At 51.7% G+C, this 24183-nt stretch overlaps 1 protein-coding gene across 19 annotated transcripts in view; it reads right to left on the minus strand.

The window, feature by feature from the left end:
* The window catches only part of TACC2 (transforming acidic coiled-coil containing protein 2), a 199871-nt gene that overhangs the window by 92499 nt on the left and 83189 nt on the right, over positions 1–24183 (minus strand). For all 19 annotated transcript variants that reach the window (XM_045803335.2, XM_045803330.2, XM_045803329.2 and 16 more), the window contains one exon: positions 6318–6443. In XM_045803335.2, coding sequence (XP_045659291.2) covers positions 6318–6443 — 126 coding nt within the window. The remainder of the gene's footprint in view (positions 1–6317; positions 6444–24183) is intronic.

A 24183-nucleotide genomic window follows, 5' to 3' on the forward strand; every position in this document is an offset into this window, starting at 1 on the left:
TTCCAAGAGTCAGTTAAGGCTGCTCAAGGCCCGTGAAAAACCAACACAAGAACAACATCACATGTTCATTTGAAATACGAACTTGTCAATATTTGAACGTGGCCAATGGGGGCACTTTGTGTGTCTCCATCTGACAGCAGCCGGCTGGACCGGAATCTCAAAGGCCCTGAGCAGGCGCAGAGATGCACCCCAATTTACTCAGCCCGCTGGGGACTGGTCATGGCGATTGGATTTGTCAGCACATACCTCCCACAGATCCAACTGGCGCAAAGGAATTCCGTTATTTATTTTTAAGTTTTTTGGAAGTCTGTTATTTACAGAAGCTCTTTGGGTAATCCCTTTTCTCTCTTTTTTTTTTTTTTGAATTAATTTATTTATTTGAGAGAGAGACAGGTGGGGGAGGGACAGAGAGAGAGAATGTCATCAGACTCCACGATGGGCATGGAGCTGGACGTGGGGATCGATCTTACGACCCTGAAATCACGCCCGGAGCCGAAATCAAGAGTCGGATGCTAAACCTAATGACTTGGGAGCAAGACGACAAACAGAGGCTATAAGTCAGTACGAATTCCCCGTGCTTTCAACTTGAGAACGTTCTGGGAAACTCTCGAGGAGGCCCTGACACTGGGCAGGGCTACCTCTGCTCCTGGCTCTTCCGTCCCACGGTGGGAATCAGACACTTCAGCCACCAGCTGGGGCAGAGATCTCCAACCCTGTGGAGCTCTTGGTAGCCAGACGGGGGAGGAGAACAGCCTCTGGACAGGACTGCCTGCCCCCCAGGTGTGGACCCCAGACCAGCAGCACCATCCCCTGGGAACTTGTAGGAATGCAGAGTCTCGGGCTGCTCCCCAGAGCTCCCCAGCCACAAACCCTAAGGACAAGGCAGCGGTGTGTGCTGTACCCGGGTTATTTTGATGCACACTCAAGTCTGGCCTCCACGGACGTGAGTCAGGTGAGTAGCTTCCCAGCGGTGTCCGAGGGAGCCCTCCAGGGTCTAAGGACACCCTCCGCTTGGATTCCTGACGGAAGGAAAAGCAGAGGACATTCTGGGATGTAACCAGACTGCCCTGTTTTACTCTGTTTAATAAGTGTGATACAGCTGCAAGGTTTCATTTAAATGATTCTACAGCTTTAAAAACGTTTTTGAAAGTACTTAACAGAGGGGAGTGTAAGTGGCCACAGACAACGTAGTCATTTGCAGAATGTTCTCAAGGGTCTGGGCCCAGGGAAGCCCACAGCACAAAGGGAAGCTCAGCCAGTGAAAGCAGGTTCCCAGGCTCTCCCTGAGGAAGGAGCAGGTTTGGACGTCCTCCAGTGGCTGTGCTAGAGGAGAAGGGGTGCATCCACATCTCTTCCATTTTATCGGAGAATGCCTCCGAGATGGGGTGCCATCTCTCTTTTTTCCTATTCAGAAAGAAGACGTCGTTTAAGAGAAGGACATGGCACCAAAAATTGACAGGCTATTGAGAGGGAGGGACAAAAGTGGCTTAAAGCAAACCCTCCAGCCCCACTTTAAAAAGATATTTTTTTAATTTTAATTTTTAAATTTAAAGTACCAACCCTGCTCCTAGGGGAAGCAAACCTCTAGAGGGGACTGCTGCTGCCTCCCCTCTGCCCTGTTTCCTCCAGCTCCCCAGGCCTCGCCCTCCCCTCTCCTGCTCCTACTCTCAGCAGGACACAGAGGGGTGCTATGGTCTGAATATGCGTGTCCCCCTCAATTCACAAGTTGGAATCCTAATCCCCAATGTGCTGGAATTAAGAAGTGGGGCCTTTGGGAGGTGACTAGGTCCTGAGAACCCCCGCCAACCGGATTAGTGCCCTTCTAAAAGAGACCCCACTGAGCTCTTCAGCCATTTCCCCTACATGAGGACACAGCGAGAAGTCTGCCATGTGGAAGAGGGTCCTCACCCGACCACCGACCACTGGGACGGCCGTCCAGCCTCCAGAACGGGGAGCAATACATTTCTGCTGTTTACGAGGCCCCTGGTCTGGGGTGCTTTTTACAGCAGCTCCAATAGGCTAAGATGGGTGGACTGGGCCAGTAGGGCCACTGCCGAGAAAGCTCAGGATGCCAAGAATGCCCTTCATAGCTATACCCACGGATCGGCAAGGTCAGGTGTGGCGGATTCTTTTGTTTGTTTGTTTGTTTTTAAGACTTTATTTATTTGACAGAACAAGCAGGGGGAGCAGCAGAGGGACAGGGGGAAGCAGGCTCCCCGCTCAGCAGGGAGCCTAACTCGGGGCTCGATCCCAGGACCTTGGGATCATGACCTGAGCTGAAGGCAGACGTTTAACCGACTGAGCCACCCAGGCACCTCAGGTGCGGCTGATTCTTGTTATTCAGGGTGGTTACATTCTAGAAAGGTGTCACGGACGCCGAATTAGCCAGTTCTGAACCGCTGGTCCCAGGGGTTATGCTGGCTTGGGGTCCTGCGAGCTTCTGGTCACAACACTTTTGTCAATGGGTCACTACGTAACGTGCATTTTTATGTGAAAACGCCGTATTTACTACACGTCATGGAATTCACAGCCAACAGCATCATCCTCACGCCCAGATGAAGCTTGCCCAGCAGCAGCATTTCCTACAGAAGGCTCACCACAGCCTTCTCGCACTGAAATGCACTCCGCACTGTATTTGGCGGCCGCTTTAAGCAGCAAAATCATGAACAAAAAGCACAACATTACAAAAACCGTGGCAGTAAATACACCGTGAAAGGGCACTTGTGTCCGGCAGGAGAGCTGGAATAAGACGGGGCATCTCGCTCTATCTCCCCCGCTGGGAACATGCCCCCGGGCGGCTCAATCTCCGTGCTGCTCTGCACACGTTCACAAACGCCGTGAAAGAGCCATGAGCATCGATCGCGGGGTTACAAGTAAACCTCCGTGACACGCAAGTTCACCAATACGGAAGCAACGAATAAGGAGTATTTTGTGGAAGCAGCCGGTGACCAAAGCCAGACCAATCCCTGCTCCGATCAGAACTGCCTCTTTTCCATTAATTTCCAGTAAAAACAAGACAATGCAACTCCGGACAAAAGTTGAATGACGCCGGCCAGGCACCAGTGTCGCTCACTGAACTCTACCTGAACGTCTCTACTGGGAAATGAAGCCAGAAAGCCGGCCGAGTTCTCAGCGCGGATACAATCTGTACTTCACCCCCGGTTCCTTCCTGCATCCTGTGATCACTCTCGGTCATGGTCAGAGGTGACACAGCTTCTCTCCAATGCGTCACCTTCCTTGGACTTGAAAGAGGCCAGTGATGTGGGTGGAACCCACGCGCCGTGGAAGGAGGAAACGGGCTCTACCCGCAGCCAGGGAAGCTGAGAACGCAGGCTTGGCAGGCAAGTGGGACCTGCCTCTAGTCGCAGCTGTGCTCACCAGCTCCGTGCCCTTGAACCCATCCGTGTGACTGAGCCTCAGTCGGCTCACATGTCGAAGGGCAAAGGGGTCCAGGACAGAACCCCTCACCTCCTAGGGGTGTTTATTGGAGGATTTACCGGGACACTCGATGTGACATGCTCAGTATGGTACTTGGAGCAAAGGAAGTGCCTTCTCTGCAAGCTTTAAGAGCCGTTATCACTGGCCCACTGGACAGTCGGGGACACGTCATTTAAAATACAGCCTCAGGGCTGGGGGGGGAGGGACTTCAGCAACACGGACCAAGACCCAGGGGCACTTTAGTTCTTCCTGGAGCCACAGAGCTGCCCAGCCAAGTCCTCCTGCACCCAGTCCTCAGAGAGCTTCCCCTTACCCCTCTGGGTCCCTCCATAAAATGGGGGGATGAAGATGATCTCAGCCCCCTTCCAGGACTCGCTAAGGGAGAGGTGTGTCCCACCAGCTTCCCAGGTTGGGGTCAAGTGGGAGCACCTGTTCACCATGGTTTCCCTAGTGCCATGCAACACTGCAAATGTTTTAGTGATACAAACATAAATCAAAATGTCTGTGTGGAACACCTCAAACTGACACAATGTCATATGTGTATGGAACCAGAACAGACCCCGAATAGCCAAAGGAACGCTGAAAAAGGAAACCAAAGCTGGAGGCATCATAATCCTGGACTTCAAGCTTTATTCCAAAGCTGTCATCATCAAGACAGTATGGTACTGGCACAAAACCAGACACGTGGTAGATCAACGGAACAGAATAGAGACCCCAGAAATGGACCCTCAACTCTCTGGTCAACTAATCTTCAACAAAGCAAGAAAGAATAACCAATGGAAAAAAGACAGTCTCTTCAACAAATGGTTTTGGGAAAATTGGACAGTCACATGCAGAAGAATGAAACTGGACTTGGACCATTTCCTCACACCATATACACAAAAATAGACTCAAAATGGATGAAAGACCTAAATGTGAGATAGGAACCTGTCAACATCCTAGAGGAGAACACAGGCAGCAACCTCTGCGACCTCGACCACAGCAACTCCTTACTAGACGTGTCTCCAAAGGCAAGGGAAACAGAGGCAAAAATGAACTACTGGGACTTCAACAAGATAAAAAGCTTTTGGACAGCAAAGGAAACAGTTGACAAAACCAAAAGACAACCAACAGAATGGCTGGATATCTGCAAATGTCTTATCAGATAAAGGGCTAGTATCCAAAATCCATAAAGAACTTATCAAACTCAACACCCAAAGAACAAATAATCCAATCTAGAAATGGGCAGAAGACATGAACAGACATTTCTCCAAAGAAGACATCCAGGTGGCCACAGACGCTTGAAAAAGTGTTCAACATCAGTCGGCATCAGGGAAATACAAATCAAAACCACAATGAGATACCACCTCACAACAGTCAGATTGGCTAAAATTAACAAGTCAGGAAACAGTGGATGTTGGCGAGGATGCAGAGAAAGGGGAACCCTCTTACACTGTTGGTAGAAATACAAGCTGGTGCAGCCACTCTGGAAAACAGTATGGAGGTTCCTCAAAAAGTTGAAAATAGAGCTACACTATGATCCAGCAATTGCACTACTGGGTATTGACTCCAAAGATACAAAGGTAGTGATCTGAAGGGGCACGTGCACCTCAATGTTTATAGCAGCAATGTCCACGATAGCCAGACTGTGGGAAGAGCCCAGATGTCCTTGGACAGATGAATGGATAAAGAAGATGTGGATAGATACACAATGGAATACTACTCAGCCATCAAAAAAAGAAATCTTGCCATTTGCAATGACGTGGATGGAACCAGAGGGTATTATGCTAAGCGAAATAAGTGAATCAGAGAAACAATTATCATATGGTCTCATTCATATGGGGAATTTAAGAAACAAAACAGGATCATAGGGGAAGAGAGGAAAAATAAAACAACACAAAATCAAAGAGGGAGAAAAACTATAAGAGACTCTTAATCATAGGAAACAAACTGAGGGCTGCTGGAAGGGAGGGGGGTGGGGGGCTGGGGTAACTGGGTGATGGGCATTAAGGAGGGCACGTGATATAATGAGCACTGGGTGTTATAAAAGACTGATGGGTCACTGACCTCTACCTCTGAAACTAATGATACACTGTACGTCAATTAGTTGAATTTAAATAAAAAATAAATAAATAAAATGTGCATAACACCTTAAACTTATCCAATGTCATACGTGAATTAAATCTCAATAAAACTGGAAACAATGTATGTGTATATATACATGAAATAAACCTCTATGTATATATATACGGGGAGTGGGGTGGGGAGAAGCAGGTGTGTATAGAGAGATGGGGGTGTGTATGCGCGTGTGGTGGCATCTGAGCCAAGTCCTGAGGCTGACTCTGAGCAAGCCTGGTTCAAACAGAGTACGTGCTAGTGGGGTTAAGCACAGTACACTTGCACATCTGTGACTGCTGTGGGGTTGCTGGGGCATGAAGTGCAGCTGAGGGAAGACCCCCCCTGCCCCCCGACCAAACCCATTTGCCAAGCAAAGGCACAAGGACCTGCTCCCCTTCCCCCTTGTGCTGCCGGCTCCTCTCTCCTCCCACCACCACCAGACGACAAAACAAGCAGCTAACTGAGCTCCTGTCCTGGGAGGTCAGAGGCAGCTAAGTCATTCCTTGGCAAGGTATAAATAGCACGCCCTCTCTCCCAGAGGACTTCTATTTTAAATAGGGGCCCTTGACGATCACAAGGGAACAAATCTCTAAAATGCCCATTGGGTCAGGGTCTTCCTGGTGTCCCCCGAGCTTCCTAAGGAAGGGGTCCTAGCCCTGTGTAGGAGGGGCATCTAGACTTAGGTAGAGGTGGGCGTGCAGGGGAGGGGAGAGGAGGGAGGCAGCCGCAGGTCCTGGGCCCCGGGGTTCCACCGCCAGACGCAGACCCAGCCCCCACTGTACCTCTGGATTGTCAGATCCCTGGAGACCTGGCTGATGGCGTCACCATGGTGTGAAGAGGCAGCTAACAGTGGGTCTTCCGGGTCCTCAAGGGCAGCTGGCTGGATGACATCATCTGCTACATGTGACCTGGGGAGAGGAGAGAGAAAAACCAAGGCTCAGAAATGTTCCTGAAAGTTTTCAATGTGTTTGAAGAGCACATTTTATCTGGACGGTGAGCAGGGCCTCAGGGCCTCCCTTTCCTCCAGTGCAGGGTCTGCTGCTATTCCAAGTGTGGCCCACAGGTGGCGCTGGCCCAGGTGGGCTTTGTTACAAAGCACAGAAACCCAGAGCAAGTGGAGAAGCCTGCAGAGCAATTTGATAGAATCTGTTTGCCTGCTGAATCTAATAATAAAAGTCAGGGTGCTATGAAGCACCCTACAACGCACAGGGAAGCCCCACCACAAAGAATTATCTGGCCCAGAATGTCAGTAGTGCTCAGGGAGAGAAACCCTGGTCGTGAGTCTTGTTTCATTTTCTAGTAATTGTATTTTTTAAAGTTTTGATCTATATGCATTAGAAACTTAAAAAAAAATTTTAAGACTTTTATTTTTAAGCAATCTCTACACCCAATGTGGGACTCAAACTCACCCTTAGATCAAGAGTCACACTCTGAGCCGGCCAGGCGCCCTGAAACTTAAAACTTAAAAACAACACTAGCCCTTCATCCATTGAGAAGGTGGACACCAGACAGCCTCCAAGAGCAGCTGGCTTTGCAAGTTCAGAGGGACACGGGTCACTGTCACACCCTGGTCATGCATCAGCTCACTCTGCTGGGAAACCCCTTCCATAATCGGGTGCGTCTTACTAGTTCATCAGGGAGGACCATGAGTCTGTCTTTCTGATGAACTTGGCTCTGGGCACCAAGTAGCAGGACGGTCTCTTTCATTCCCTGAGTGGCTATCGATTGCATACCAACTCTTAGGCTGTGAACGACAAGAAAGAGCTGGGCCGTGCTAGTGGAGTTGAGAATTTTAGGCAAGAGTCAGACATTTTTTCTTTTAAATGCTTATTTATTTAGGAATGATTGCAGTAACCACTAAGAAGGAAAGATACAGATAGCTAAGAGAGTAAACCAGGAGGTCTGGGCCGATAATGGGAATAGGGGAACATTTCCTTGCGGAGTGGTAAGCTGAGGCCAGCCAGCCAGCTCAGTGATAACCCCAGGAACTGTTAGTCTAAGTGCTCATAGATACCACCACATACGATCCTCACAGCAGCCCCGTGAGGTGGGCACGCTCTTTATCCTCATTTGACGGATATGGAAACCAAGGCACAGAGAGGCTGAGTAGCTGGGCGTCGGTTGCACAGCTGGTAAGGGGCAGAACCAGGTTACAAACCCAAGCCTGACGCTAGTAGCCATGTTTTTAACCACTGCTCCAGGCTGTGTCCCAAAGGTTGAAGAGTAAGGGAAAGGAAGAGTGCCTACAGTAAAGGAAATCACACATCTGAAATCCCAGAACCACGAAGGAGTTCAGCATTTGGGAGCAATGAATGCGAAAGGTCCCTGTTGCAGGAGTGTGGACAATGGAGACTAGGAAGGGGAGAGGTGGACAGGAGCGAGACCCCCGGGCCAGATCGAGGGACTGGATCCCAAGCCAAGGAATTAGCTCAAAATGTCTACCCAATGCCCCGCCACAAAGTTACTGCTCTTGGCCTTGAGATGAATGAGAGGTGGGGAGGCCCAGGGTGAGTTTCCTGAAACTATATTTTAAATATGATTAGAGCAGCCCATGCCTGTGCCCACACCGTACTAGTTATTCCCGTGGACCTTGTGATGCTCCCTTCCTCGTCCACTGCCCCCCTCCCAGCACCATTCCAAATCCCCAGAATAGGATCCCAGAGCCCTGAGATCACGCCCAAGGAATCCGAGAGAAATGGGTACGGGGTTGGGGGGAGGAAGGACCTGACCTGGAGGAGATTCCTCAACTAGAGGCACTCGCAACTTTCCAAAGTCATAAAAAAACCTGAGTGGAAAAACATCACCCAGGAGCTCTGGCAACACACACTGAAAGCCATACAAGACTTTGTTTCCTTCCACACAGTCATCGTACTTCGAAGAATTTATTTTAAGGAGATGATTAAGGGTGTGAGCAAAGATCTGATCAGAACTGTGACCGTAACGGCAAAAAACAAAACAACACAAAACAAAAAAACTAGAAACAGCCAAAATGTCCCACAGTAGGGGACCGCAGGTCTATCGAGGCACAGCTATAGAATGGACTCGCTGGCAGCTGTTAAAAAAACTGAGGTAGATCTCCATACACCTAGAGGTAAATGTGCCCATCGCTAACTAAAAAGAGGTTTTAAAACGGTCAGTAGCATGACCCACATTTCATGTGCATGTGTGTATCGATGTTTGTCCGTGCACATCTACATATATATGTCCACGTGTACAAACACGCGCACAGGAAGGGTGCAGCAGAGTGAATGAGCAGCAAACAACGAGGGACGATGTGCGCCAAGACGTGGACAGTAATTCTCTTTCACTCGTGAACTTCTGAATTTTTTTTTAAAGATTTTATTTTTATGTAATCTCTACACCCAACGTGGGGCTCGAACTCAGAACCCCAAGATCAAGGGTCGCACGCTTCACTGACGGAGCCAGCCAGGTGCCCCACGAGGGTTTTCTCCTGTTGGATTTATCTCTAATTTCTAGTTCGGTGCTGACCGTGCAGTGCTTTTACCAGCAAAATAAGAAAGCACAGAAGGACGGGTTCAGGTGACAGGGAACCGCTTCAGTTTGTAGTTACTCAGGGACAGTTTTCAGAGCTGGGACAATCAGAGTGAAGCCCACTTGTGTATTCCTGTTCTCCATGGGGAGGACCCAGACTTGTCAGGCTCCTCCCGAGGCAGAAGTGCAGCCACACCTCACTCATCAGGCACCACCTCACTCCCAGGGGAGGATGTGGGGGGTTACAGATCTCTGCCTGCACATTCCATGGGATGGTGTTTTTATTTTAACTCTTTGGGAAGAATTATGTTTGAGAGCACACTGGACACGTCTCTGAATTTTCTGAACAGAGAATCTTGAACATAATGAACTGTTTTCTCAATGACACACGATCGGCATCTCGCGTGACAATGACGTCAGTGCGGAAGTATGCTGTGGGACTACAAGCACAGTTATACGTGAAGTCGAGAGGGCTGGGTCCTAGACCGGCCCCACCTTGGCATCTCAGCCAGGTGACTTTGCCGTCTGTAAAAGTGAAGGCACTGGACTGCCCGGTCCCCAAGGACTCTCCCAACTCAGTCTTGTCCCTGGCGGCCAGCCCCTCTGCTAACTGACCTGACTCTTCCCTACTTTCTGCCTTCAGTTCTCTGCTTCTCATGCACAGATTAAGACACGTGGCTGAGGGTGTTAGAATAGTGTGTAAATCAAGAGTTAATAAGCACTGATAAACATTTATAAACCATACATCATTGTAATCATTTAAAAGTACAAGTGTATGTGTATACACACACATATTAGCTGAAACCATATGAAATTGCTAAAAAAAAATAATTGTCAAATTCGCACTGTACCATCAGCTCTAAGGCCTTTTTGTCTTACTTCCTAGTGCCCCAGCGCCGTTCCCGATGGCTAAGAACAGGGCAGAGCTGACTTCTGGGTAAGTGGAGGAATTCTTATAAAGCCGTTCTTCTTGGACCAAATGCAAGAGGCTATAAATGGCTTCTAAATGCTACCAGTGGTGGTGCTCACACTAGAGAGACTGAAATATTTTTCAGAAGAAAAAAAAAAAAACTGTCCGAGATTTTAACCACCAGCTGCTGCCAGCAGCTGCCAGGACCAGCCCACTATAAATTTAGTCAGGCCAGCAAAGGGTTGATTTTCCACTGGAATGTCAGGGAGGGACCTTGCTTCAACAAGTGCTTCTCCAAAGGGCCATGAGTCACCCTCCCATCAGAGATGGAGGCAGAGAGGATCTGGCGTCAGAGAGGAAGGCAGTCACTTTCTGGACTGAAAAGCCAGCACCTCAGCTCTACTCACAGGGTCTGTGCCCCAGGAAGACCCCAGGCTGAGTCTCCTGGGTATCGCTGAATAATGATGACCATGAATACCAGTAATGGGAGGTGATGGACATGTTTACGCTTTGATGGTGACGAGGGTGTCACAGGTGTGTACTCAGCTCTGAACTCACCGAGCTGCTGACAGTCAATAGCGAGAGCTATTTATGTGTCAATCATGCCTCAAGAAAGTGGTTTAAAAAACAAATGGGGGGGGGCGCCTGGGTGGCACAGCGGTTAAGCATCTGCCTTCGGCTCAGGGCATGATCCCGGCGTTCTGGGATCAAGCCCCACATCAGGCTCCTCCGCTATGAGCCTGCTTCTTCCTCTCCCACTCCCCCTGCTTATGTTCCCTCTCTCGCTGGCTGTCTCTATCTCTGTCAAATAAATAAATAAAATCCTAAAAAAAAAACAAAAAACAAAAACAAACAAATGGGATCGCACACTCCAGAGTTGACACACTAATCAAGAGCATGGCAAGTTCAAAGTCTAAAGCAAGGAGAAGCGTGAAGGGTGCCAATAGAACAAACCGCCGTAGCAAAACAGAGTTCTCTTCGGCGGGGCCATCTGGAAAGGGAGGAGTGGGGCAAGCAAAGCGCTTAACAGACAGATGATTGCAAAGAGCTTTCCAGATTAAAAAAAAAGAAAAAGAAAAAGCTTCTCCCTCCTCTCTCTCTGATGGTTCAGATGGAAAGCCATTAGGCTTCTCTTCCCCTCCCGCGGACAGGGCAAGGAAGGTCACAGGAGAAGGGACAGAGGCTGTCCCTGTGCTACCTACAGGGAGGGTAACAGAAAAAGAACCCTATCAAGGGTAACGGGAGCCAGGTCTTCACAGCCAGAGGATCCGCACGTACAGAAGACGACAAGGCTCCAAACACCTCAAAACCCTAGAGCTGCGCGGCAATCACAGGCATGAGAAAAACACAGGGGGTGAGTGTGCGCGCACAGACGTCTACTTCCCAGCTCCCTCTGCAGGGAGAGGTCAGTCGAAAGGACAGTAAGAATTACCTCGAAGGGGCTGCTGCTGGCCAAATCTGGGACCACTGGAGCATAAAAATGTATAGATACTAATGGGTTATAACCCAACAAGCAAAGTAAGAATCCATGAGTTCACACAGATACAAATGCACCAAAGGGGGAGAAGGAAAAGTTCCTCTTTCCAGTATAAGGCCAACTTGGAAACGCAGGAGGTGGTTTAAAGAAGTAGAGGACATTGTGTGGAGAAACCAGGTGGGCACCAACCTGGCCAGGTGTTGACCAGGACTGCCATCCCTGGTGCTGGGACGGTCATCACGCTGTGCTCATGGATGTGACCCCCTGAACAAAATGGCCAGCCAGAGGCTGGTCATGAGAAAACTTGGGATAGACACAGTTTGAGGGATTTTTCCAGAATGAAAGAGCTGTACTCTTAAAGCTCACGAAAGACGAGGGGAGACTGAGGAATTCTCCCAGATTGAAGAGAGTCCACAAGCATACAGTCGAATATGACACATGGTTTTGGACTGGATCCTGGATCAGATGGAAAGGGGACAAGCTGGTAGGTCTGGATGGGTTCTGAAGACTAGGGGTACAGGGGCACGGTGTATCCATTTCCCAGTCGCGTAGCTGTATTGGTGTCATTCTGGAGTATCCTCGTTTTGGGGAAATGAACACTGGGGTGTTTATTTTGGTTTCTATTTTGGAGGGTGATAGCTTCATGTTTGCAACTGGCTCTCAAATGATCCAGAAAAAGAGAGAGGATAATACAGGGGAACGACCAAGCACATGGTGATGAAGTGTCAACAATTGAGGCAACTGGGCAAAGGGAATATTGGAGAACTCTACTCTTCTTGTGGCTTTTCTGTAAGCTGGAAATGATTTCAGAAACAACAGCTTCCTAGACAAAGGCATGCGGGCAAACAGCCACACCCCAGGGCCCCAGAACTCGGTTTGGATTCTGGAGGACACAGCAGGGCGTGCGATGGGGCTGTCAGGAAGGGCAGCTGGGGCCCAGGCCAGCTTAGAGAAGGTCTCAAAAGTCAGGCCAAGAATCTGTTGCTTGGGTGGCAATGGGGAGCATCTAAGATTTATGGGCAGGGGAACAGCAGAATTTTCTGGAGGTAGGGCTATATTCCAGAGCGGAGAATAACCGGGAGAAGAAATGTGAGCCAAGCCATGGGGCGGTTCAGGTGCGAGGTAACGCTGGATGGGCGGCTGGCACCTGCAGGAGAGCTGGGATCTGTTGTGCGAGAGGCTTCATGATGTCCACCCGACAGCAGGTGTTGGGGGTCGGAGGAGGAGACGGGGAGTCAGCAAAGCTGATTTGGGTTTTGAGTATCTAATTGGCTGGAAAACCACGTTATTAACTAACTGTATGCCTCCCTCGTACATTATACCTTAGACCTGTTCTGTTGTTTACTTAATATTTATCTTTCAATGAAGTCAGTTGTTCGGTTTAAAAGAATATTCATCATTCTAAGTAATAACATCAGCTAGACTGTAGTTGTGACGTGCTACTTTTCCTTTTCTCTAATACACAGGTCTTAAAAGGACCAGGAGCACGCAAGCTCAGGGCAAGCCCCCTTGCGAGCTACACGCCACACTCTGGAAAACACTGGGGCGGCGCTCAACGACACAGCTGAAATAGAGTTCACATCTGCTCACTCCGCTTTCAAAAAGAGAAGCCGAGCCTGTCCTAAATCAGCAAAATGGAATCTTCTGAAATCTCACATCTTTATGAAGTGTTGGTCCCTTGTGAGCTTGGCATGACCCAGCTGGCAAAGGTGAGGAGCCACAGGAAAGGCACATGACACACGGAGCACATGTGCACGTCCTCTTCCGATCTCGCCCTTGGCGTTCGGAGACGAGAACTTCGTCCTCTGGCACGAGGAGCGGGCATACCTGAGCTCTGCTTCTGCCACTCCTTGAGAAGCTGGGCTTACCAGGCTTCCACCTGCTCAGGACAAGCGATGCTTTGCTTTTTCAGTCCCAATGGAGAATAATGAAGTGTTCCTTTTCTGATCTGGCAAACAATGAAGTGGAATGAATATGACCCGGCAATCCTGAAGGCCAGGTACAAGAGTTGAGCTCGACAGATAACAGGATTCCTAAAACCAGAAAGTTCCACCATTCCTGGGAGCAGAGGAGCGTGAGACCCTGACAGATAAGGGGCCTGACAAAGGTCTCAAGCACAGTCATTTTACTGTTGATGACAATATTTTAGTGTGTACTAAACGTTGTAACAAAAGTAAATAAGTACAATAAAAGGATTGACGATAACAATAAATAATCATAAGAGCAGCTAACATTGTTAAGTGCTGAGAATGGGATGCAGAGCTGTGCACACCCTGTGTTCATCCAGCCCTTCGAAGGGGTGAAAAGCGGTCAGAATTTGAACCCAGGTCCCAAAGCACAAGATCAAGTCTACAAGATCAGGCTAAGAACGGGAAGAATCTCCCACGCGACTCCAGGAAAAGCAACGTGTCGGAGAGATCCTCGAGCCCATCTCAGGAAGCACAGAGATTTTCCACTCCCATATAGGAAAGTCCAGCAATCGAAAGATTTGCCTTCAGTTAAAAAAATAATAATAAAATACTAAAAAAATTTTAAAATAACTGAAAAAAATACACAGCTACTTATATTTGTATAGTATGTTAGATCTTCGCCAAATGGTGTGTTTTGTGATTTTTCACCACCCCTATGTAGTTGGCAGACAACTTATTTTCTAGAATAGGAGACTGAGGCTCACGGAATTAAGTCACTTGGCAAAGAGACACAGTGGCAAGAACCCGGGCCTTCTGCCACTGAGCCTGTCCTCGTTATGGGAACCCACACGGTGGCCCTGGCCCGTTCCTCGAGCGGGGACACCACAGTTCCATCTGAGTTCAGCTGCACAAGGAGGCAGAGGCGTTGGAGGCCCCTGGGGGGAGAGGGCCCTTGGGGGCAGGGGAGGAGCACTGTGGGGCAGGAAGAGGGGACAGGCCAGCAGGGGGATCATGGCTCCAGCAACAGGAAAGGACCCTCCACCTTGTTCCCTGCGATCTTCCCAGCCCAGAGTCAGCAAGGAAAACAGTGATGGGGATGAATGAGTCACAAGAGACAGAGGCAATGGGAGGCAAGCCAGTGGCATTAAAGAGGTAACAGAGTTCCAACAATGAGGGTGACACCATGTGACATTTTATAGACCCTTAACATGGAACATTTGTCCATTTTAGTTGTGAGCTGGGCTTTTCATATTTCAGGGCCAATTTTTTAAGGTGTCAAACATTATTTTGCACACTCCTGGTAAGCCCTGGGCCTCGGTACTGGGCCTTTGCTGATGAAATAAGGCCTCACCCCCGTTTCCCTGAGAGGCAGGATGGGGCAGGGGGCAGGACACTGGGCCCCCATTCCAGCAATAAAGAGCAGGCTCCTTTGAGCCTCAGTTTCCCCATCTGTCAAAGAAGGCAATGGCAGTCCCTGCCTGGACAGACAGTGGCGGGGGTTGAGGCCAGTCCCGGAACTTTCCTCCAGCAAAGGACCCAGCCCGTGGGACGTGCTCCACAAAGGAGCAAAGGGTGGCAACGTTACTACAAACACAACAGAACAGCCTAGAGGTGCTTTTCCACAGTCCACGCGCCTGCCTCCTCTCCCCTCAGGCCCCGACGTGGGCTTGCTGCTCTGTCACCACCCCCCACCCCCCCGGCTCTGTGTGAACATCAGCACAAACTGTAGGATTGGAATGAATACAGGTGACAACAAAGGGAACTGGTGTTTATGAGCACCTACTATGTGTCAGGCACTGGACAGGCCCTTTGTCACCTTGAGAAATGTCACTCTACCCAGGGCCACACTGAGCTCAGCACCGTCCTGGCTGCTCGGACTCCAGACCTCCTGGGCAGGCAGGAGGCATGGCCTCAAGCAGCATCTGTCTCAAGGGTGTGCAACGAATAGTGGCAGGCAAAGCAGCCTGTGGGGTCTGCTTCCCAAGGAAAGCAGGTGAACAGCCGGCACAGGGGCACTGGGCAAGACCCTTCCCTCCCCGGGCTGCGGGCGCCTCCTCCACGAAAGGGGTCTGGACTGTTCATCAGCCCAGTGATTCTTCTGATCTGCAAACCTTGAAGCTCCCCAGGTGCAGCCCCTGGGCTGGCTGGAAGCGATGGCCTGGAGGAAGCCCTGGGTAGTGCCCCCTGGATCAGGGGCCAGGTTCCGGGTTAGGACTTTAAGGATGGGAGGAGGCAGGGGGTGACCTACTGACCCAAGGTTCCAGCTCCCAGGAGACCTGGTGGTGGCGAGGAGGTGCAGAGGGAGAAGCTTTTTCTCATACACAACTTAATCACACCTTAAAAATGGCTATCAATCCCACCCCCCTTGGGGTTAGTGAGCCCAAGGACAGAGGTTGATGACAAGCTCAAAGGGGAGGAAGTCATTCCAGGAGGAACAAGGCAGGGAGGCAGTACCCACTATTCTTTTCAAAAGGTAAAGAAATGACCCCACCCAGGTGCTGGGACAAGCCACACGGTCAGGTGAGCGATGATGCAGTTGACCCCTGCTCAAAGGGACAAAGTAAAGAGAAGACACCTGCCAAATGGGCCAGCACTTCTGGGCTCAGGATCCCAGCCAAGGGGGACCGACTTCTCCCAAAAGCCAGGGCAGGGAACCCACAGGTGCCTCGACTCCCCCAGAACACTGGTACAGAAATCAAACTGAGTCATCGTGGACTGGGGAGCAGCGAGTGTGGTGCAGACAGCGCGGGCTCGAGAGAGGACAGAGCCGAACCTGAACCCAGCTCTGCCGTTTACTAGCCATTTGGAGCCCTGGGCAAGTTCATTAACCTCTCTGGGCCTGTTTCTGACCCTGTGAAATGCAGACAACTTGTATAACTTGGAAGCATTGTTAAAAGAAAGCAGAGCGCAAAGCATCTGTATGGCATGCTGTCAATCTCGTAACAGGTCCTCATCAGACAGTCGGTGTTCAATAAATCCATGCGGACCGTACGGATGCTGGGGAGCAGCAACGACGCAAAGACGTTAACAGCTGTTGCCACCAGAGCTGCCTGGCTGCCACTGAATTCAGGCCAGAGACGGCTCCCTCTCTCATTTTTTCGAGCCGAGAGCAGGCATCTCAGCTCGCAAACAAACCGAATGCCTGGAGTGCTTTTACACAGACGAGGCAGAAGTGTAGTTGTTGGTTTTTTAAAACCTTGCTGAGTCCTCGGTTTCCTTCGATGGTCACAGATCTTTCCCTCATTCCAAAACCACACGAGGCTCACAATTATGCTGGACGGCTCTTCCTACCCCCAGAATGCAGTGAGGTCCAGACCTTGTACAAGGAGCAAAGGCGTACACCCCACAGTTCCGGGGCGGGGGCCCGGGGCAAGGCAGACAGCCACTGCCCCTAGAAGCCAGGAGCTGGGCTCTGCTGAGTGCGGTGTTAGGCCCAGGGAGGGTAGGAGAGATGGGGTAGGGTCTTGTCAGCCCTGGAGCAAAGAGACCCTGGCACACAGCTGACCCCCAGGCCACCTCGAGCTCGACGCAGGGAGCCGTCAGATGCAGCTTCCTGGGCCTGGTAACTCACAGGCGAGCGAGCTTCAGTGGAGGCGTGCAAGGTGACATTGGGCCTTTGCCTGTTCAGCGGGAAGGAGGCAGGTGGACGGCAGGCAGCCGTGGGAAGCCGAGGATCAGAGGAATAAAAGTAGGAGGGAAGAGATGCTCCCGCCTCGGGCCTGAGCCAACCTCTTACTGCCTCCTTAGTTTGGAAGGGGGCCCCGTTGGGAGAACTGGCATGCTGTGAGCCCACCCCATGCCCTCAGGAGCATAACCATATGCTCTGAACGACACACACCACGGGGGCCTCCCGGGCCTCCAAGGCCCCACGTGGGCGCAAGCACACCAAGAGAGGGGGGCTGAGCGGGACCAGAAACGGCCAAATCTGCACGAGAGCAGATGCACCAACCGCTTCTTCTTTCCACTTTTCCCCCCAGACTTGCTCTCTGTGAGCAGAACTGAAGGGAGTTTCCTATTCTTTTATTTTGACTGGTTTTCTGGGGAAAATATAAATGAGCAATTAAACGGGAGGATGGGCAAAACGGAGCTGGAGAGCCGGCTTCGGAATAAAAGAGAACCCCGCTCACTAGCGCACCTCCTCATTTCCACTTGAAAATAATACCACTAAAAATAAGCTCTCGGAGGTCTTAGGAACTCCCTTTCATCATAACCAGGTGAAAAATAGAGCCGGGACCTTCCGTGTGCACAGCACTTCACAGTGTGGCAGGTATTTGCAGGCACATGATGGCACTTGCCCCACGGTCCTTCGAGCCAGGCGGGCAGGGATATGTGGATATGTGTCCCCACTGTTAGGAGATGGAAGTCGACTCAGAGACCGTTAGTGACCTGCCCAAGGACACACAGCTGGTAAGACCGCGGCAGGGACTCAAATACAGGAGCTCAGTCTCAAAACCGGGAGCTTTGTCTGTATGGCTTCTCCCATCCCAGGGAAAACCCAACTTGGGAACTTTGCTTTCTCTAGATTGGCCGCACTGAATACCCTTGCCAAGCGCCAGACTGAAGGCATAGACCAGAGGGGACCAGAGAGGAAGGGAAAGGGGACAGAGCTGACACCCAACGTATCTCTAATGAAGCTTTCACTGCAGATCATTGCTCTCGAGGCCCCGGCACGTTTCGCTTGCCCTCTCTATTTTTAGAGCCACTTCCCCACAAACTTTTATTTCGCCAGGTCGTCTTCTTCATGCCTTTCCTTTCTCCTGAATGGTTCCATAATCCTTGGGCTGTTTTGTCATCCCAGTGAGTTGCTGTGGAAATGATTCCTGAAGTTATAAACAAGGGACTGTGACCTCGGTGGGGAGGGAGACAAAACCCAGCCACCGAGCCAGATGTCACATACCACAGTCACAGGTCACAGTGCGAGAGACCAGGGCACCCAGCTCTGTGGCCTTCCCCTTCTTAGACTCGCTCCTCTGGCCAGGAAGAGTCAGACACTCTAACACCAGGCTCCTGGACCTTCCCTTCACTGTGCAAAAGGTACCGAGACCTGTAAACCCAAACCACGGTTAACACACACACACACACACACACACACACACACACTCTTAACCCAGCCCTGGGTCTCTCCCAGCCTCATCCACACCCGCAACCTGGGGCCTAGCAAGCCCACAGACCCCATCACTCCTTCTCGTGGGAGAGTTGGTCTCTCTCAATTCCCCACACCCTTGCAGGGTCCTCTCCAGGGGGCACTACCGGCGTTTGGGGTGAGGCATTTCTTGGTCGTACAGGAATGTCACATGCATAGCACCCCAGACCCTCACCAGTGGTGGCCGCTGCAGGCAGAGTGACAACCAAAGCCCCCTCGTACATTTTTGGCCACCACCTACTGGGTGCTAGCCGTGTCGTAAAGCCTGCCCAGTGTGTGTATGCCCAGCTGGGTGTCTCTCTCTCTCTCTCTCTCTCTCACACACACACACATACACACACGTACCGCTCCTTGAAAGCGGGGACTGTGTCTTACTCACTTCAACCACGCCCCCCCCCCCCCCAGGCTCCTGTCACTCTTGTGGCGTGTACTGCAAACCAGGCAGGCCCTCCCTGGAGCAGTGTCTGTCTCCATAGAAATGACAAACATAAATAACCACAATACACAGCGGGATGGGACCACAGAGCCCTCAGGACTTAGCTGAGAGAACACCGTGCCAGGTGTCTGGGATCCCGGGTTACAGTCCCACCTTCACATGTGACTCTGGACTTCTCTGAGTCTCCCTTTGGGCATCTGTAACATGCAACTTTGATCTCTGCGTCTCCTTTCAGCTAAAATATTTTAAGTGCTCAAACTTAGAGACAAAAAGGATGGAAGTGAAGAGAGGGGCCAGAGGCCAGTTCCTTGCAGGTTTCCCAGGGGGGCGCATTTGCTCCCTGGATCTCCATAAGCAATGATGCCTGTGTGGGGGTCGTGCCCCGTGGTGCCTGGGCTACCTTTAGGTGAGGGACTAGCGACAGAGCAGGAGTGGAAGAAGGGGCTCAGGGTAGCTGTGGGCCGGGTGTGGCATCTGCACTAGGGGGGTAGTTCTTGACCTATTTCCTGCTCTGGCTCTCCTCTGAGAATGTCCGAGCCCAGGCCAGAGCCTGTGAGCAGGAGCTCCAGGGGACTCACCTGCCCAGCACAACCGGCCCTATTCTCTGCAAGAGCTCCCAGCCTGAGTTCCAGATGAGAAAGCCCAGGGGGGGGGCTGTCCTGGGCGGTCGCCCACTCCCCAACCCCCAGCAAACCCTGCCTCCAGCTCCACCCACTTCAAAACGGGCCCCTGAGAACAATGGTGAAGACTCAACTTCGAAACATGTAAGTGATTCAGAGTGGATGAAACCACAGATGAAACCAGCCTCAGGACATGGCCCCAGACGTTTCCAAAGTCACTTCCAAATACTACAATGAAAATAGCTTTTGAAATGTGGCTTCACGGAGAATCCCAGAGAAATAAGAACAGAGAGTTCTCTGCCTTCTAACAAAGCTCCGCCCTCTTCTGGCATAAAACAGATAGAAAGCGGCACCAGGACCCTGGATTTTCCAGTACCGCGCGGGCAGGCGCTTGGGACAGCCGCCTGCACCCCTGCACACACCGTCTGCGGGCCAGCGGTGCCCCTGGCTGCCCTTCCCGAAGCTGCCCTTCCACTCCCACCTCCCCAGCCCACCCCAGCCTCGAAGACACATTTTCTCACAATGTCTATCTCCGTTGTGTTTAACTACCCCCCCCCCAAAGTCCTGTCCCAGCATCTGACGGAGTCAGAAGATAACAATTACGATAGCGCGGTGACCATGATGGTGATGATACCACTTTAAGAAAAGACAAGCGCCGAGTACAGCAAACCCGGCCCAGCCGCAGCCTGTGCAGGCAATCAGTACTTTTGAAGTCGCTTTTCCAGGACGTCCAGAGGCCAAGGAAGAGTCACGCCGCGGGGCCGGGGAGTCAAGGACGCCCAGGGGAAGCTCGGCGGGTCACGTGCTCGCCGGAGCCCTGAAGTGCGCCCGGCCTCGCTGACGTAACTATTCGAGAATTTAAAAGTCCCCAACTCGGAGGAAATGCAGTGCAGTTTTATGGCTCATCCACGCGCCGCCGTGGACCGCCGGGGGTGACCCCGCGCAACCGGGTGGCACCACTCGAACTCAGAAGGAGCCCCCGCGGGGGTGGCGCAGAACTGGGCCACGGTCGGGGAGCGCCCCCCCCCCCGCCCCCCGCGGCCGCTGACCCCGGTCTCGAACCCCAACTGCAAGCGGGGACTCCATCTATGGGCGGGGACCGGGGCACGGACCCCAACAGCGGGCGGGGACCCCAGCTAGGATGAGGACCCGGCCACGCGCACAGACCCCAGCCACGAGCGGAGACCTTGACCCTGGGCGGGGACCCCAGCCGCAGGCCCGTACCCGGACGGGTCTCACGGACGGAGCCAGCCTCCCAGGGCACACGCCCGGGGCCGCCGGCTGCCCCGCAGACACACTCCTCTGCCAGCAGGGGACCCAAATGCGTGCCTCGCCTCTTTCCTGCCCTTAGCCAGTGCCAAGAGGGGAAAGATCAAGTGAGCTTCGGCTACCACTTCCAGCACGCCTTTGTCTGGCGGCCAAGGTCCCGGGGACGCCTGTCTCCTCGCTGACCTGGAGCGTCCGCCCACCCGCCCGCGGCCGCCGCGCACTTACCCGCCCCCGGCGTTCGCGGATGGCTCGCGCGGAGTCGCCTTCCTTCGGCGACGCGACTGCTAAAGAGCCCCGAGCGGCTGAGTTTCCCGAGACGAGCGGCGGCGCGCGGAGTCCCCCCGGCCCGGCCGGCGACGCAAACTTTCCCGGGGCAACGGCGCGGGGCGGGCGCGGCCCCCCGAGGGTCGGGCAAAGTTGCAGCACAAAAGGCCAATGACTGGGAGCGCGGCGGCGGCCGGGCCAGGCTCCTCCCCCAGCTCTCGGCGCTCCGAGCGGCCCGCGCGCAGCCAGCTGCTCGCGCAGGGCGCCCGCCGCGCTCTTCTCCCGGGCCAGGAATGCGCGGGGCCGGCGGCGGCCCGCCCAGGAGCCCCGGGGCCCCGGCGGCCGCGCAGCCAGCCGGGCACGGGCGCAGCCTGACCGACGCAGCGCCACTGGGCCGCTGCTCCCCAGCGCACCCTGCGCGGCTTCCAGGAGTCTTTGAGGCATGACCACTTGTTACGGGTCTGAGTTTTTCCACGGCGCTTCCCACTACGCGGGGCAACCGCGGGGAAGGCACCGTGCGAAATGCCCTGAGGCCAAGCGCGGGCCATGTGTCCCAACACGGCGATCCACACACGCTTGGGAGCGGGGAGCAGACCCCCCGCAAGAAGGTGGGGACGAAATGGTGCCTCCCTAGTTCCTGGAGCCACAGTCTGGCTCTTCTTTCTTCCTCTACGTCGACCTAACACCGCCTGACCACAGATCCTTAGAGCGCACTGTGCTGTACAGTTTGCAAAACTTGACGTGCCTTCCCCTGGGCTGGTGCACCGTCTGAAGTGGCCAGAGACTATGAACCCAAACCGCTTCCCGCTGCCATGTTTCCAGGGAGCCTGTTTCTATCTAGAAGTTGTTGGTTTTATTTTTTTATTTTTTTTCCCCTCTAGGGCCCACATCAACGCCTTTGCTGGCATCGACCTCATACCCAGAAGTGGCGCTTACCTGTCCCTGGTACCACTGCAAGGTATCACCTTTCCTCTGGCTATTTCTGCAGCTAGGCAGAAAGAAGAAAGAAAAGAACTAAGAAGAGCCTGTGGCTATATGTAGATGCCAGGCTTCCTATTTTAAGTTTGGTTTCAAGAAAGCATTGCTATATTTTATATGCAGGGACCAAAGGGCAAGAGACTCACAAATGACTCAACGCTTCCTTTCTTCCTCTTAAAGAAACAGATGCCCAAGGCTTGATAGCCCTAAATGAGAATTCCATATAGAATAAGGAAATTGACTTTTATTACCTTCCACTAAAAAAAATTTTTTTAAATACCGTACTTCTAAGAGCCACATTTCTGATAGAAATTTCAATAGATTCCTTATTTGCAATGGGTATTAATGTACCCATTTCACAAATGTGATTAACTGAGACCAAAATAGACTGATTCGTTTAAATGTATACCATCCACTGTTGGTAAAGTAAGAATTGGAATGCCCAGTTTTGTTTTGTTTTGTTTTCCTGTGTCCTTGTGCCCTAATTCCAGGTCATACCCATTCATGGCAAAACAAAAACAAAAAAAAACCCACTTTCTACCTTATTAAGCTCAAGCATTCCAATTAGGCCAAGAACAAAGATGCATTTGAAATGCCATCCCTTTCACTTGCAACAGCTCCTCCCACACTTGCTGGATGCATATCTTTCATGACAAAGGAAGGTACCACTATGCTTTGAAACCCACTGGTGTGGTCAGCCGGATGATGTCCCCCTCACTGAGGATGTCCACATCTTAATCCCCATGGTCTATGAATATATTAATTCACAAGGCAAAGGGGAATTAAGATTGTTGATGGCATTAAGGTTGCTAATCATCCGACCTTAAAATAGGAAGATTATCCTAGATTATCCAGGTGGACCCCATGTAATCACAAGAGTCCTTGGAAGTGAAAGAGGGAGGAAGAGGGGAGGTCGGGGAGAGGGGTGACAGCAGAAGCAGAGACAGAGAGAGATGTGAAGCTGCTGTGCTGGCTTGGAAGTTGGAGGAAGGGCACCGTGAGCCAACAAATGTGGCAGCAGAAAAGCAAGGAAATGGATTTTTCCCTCCAGCTTCCGGAAAGGAACACACCCCTACTGACACGTTGATTTTAGTCCAGCAAGACCCATGTCAGACGTTTTATCTGCAGAACTGTAAGAAGATAAATTTGAATTGTCTTAAGCCACTCATTTGGTTGTCATTTATCACAACAGCAATAGGAAACTGATACAGTAGGTACTGGTTATTACTATGATTTACTCTTCTTTGAAGGATTTTATGAAAGTATCTTGGATTCTAGGAATAGAGACATAGAGTCTAAGATCACTCATTGCAGGAGAGCGTTCTGGCTGAGAAAGGCTTGTCCCCAGCCCTTCTCCAAGGCATCTCCATACTCTAGCAGGGCAGTGGGGTTGGGCAGCCCATAGGCAGACAGAGCCATGGTCCAGTGTAGGACATACTCATTAGAAAATGAAGTCAAGAGCTCCCAACATCACAGGGGATTGAGAGTCAAGCCCCGCCACCTGACAGAGACACATCCACACCGGAAACTCTCTGCCAACCCACCCGGCTCTGGTCCCAGCCACAGCCAGGCAGGCTGCCCAGACAGTAAACCTGGAGCTGTAGTAAATGTGCGTGGCTGGCCTCTTCCTGCCACACTGCTGACACAGAGGAGGAAAGATGCGTGTTTGTGCCCTCTGGCTTGGGATCCCTGGAATCCAGAGAAAAAGACTGAATCACAGGCAGGAAGCATGTGCCTTAGTAGTATCCATGACTGAATCTTCACGCCGTAAGAATATCTCTGGTCTGAGTACAAGGCCAAGGCCTCTGCAGAAATGTAGTCTGTATGAGTGTTTTCAGCAATGCTACAGTGCGGTCACTGTTAAACTGTCTTCTGGAGTCCTGGGGTTTCTGGAGTTACCGTAAAGGCTACCCAGGAGGCACCCATAGCAACTGTAACCACAACTATTCCACTTTTATGGGTCACACCTTTGGGTTCCACGTAAGATTTTGTTTGGAGCAAAGGTTCATTTGGAGAGAAGGCGGGGGGAGGGGGATGAAAATGTGCAAACATTGCTTTCTAGGAAAGAATGTGTGCTGTTGGGCTCCTAGAATCCAACCTGAGTCTCAAGGGGAGTGACACACCCAATGTCAAGGGCTGCGTAGTGACA

The sequence above is a fragment of the Ursus americanus genome, chromosome 6, assembly GCF_024610735.1.
Source record: "Ursus americanus isolate L20-20 chromosome 6, mUrsAme1.1.p, whole genome shotgun sequence".
Taxonomy (NCBI): domain Eukaryota; kingdom Metazoa; phylum Chordata; class Mammalia; order Carnivora; family Ursidae; genus Ursus; species Ursus americanus.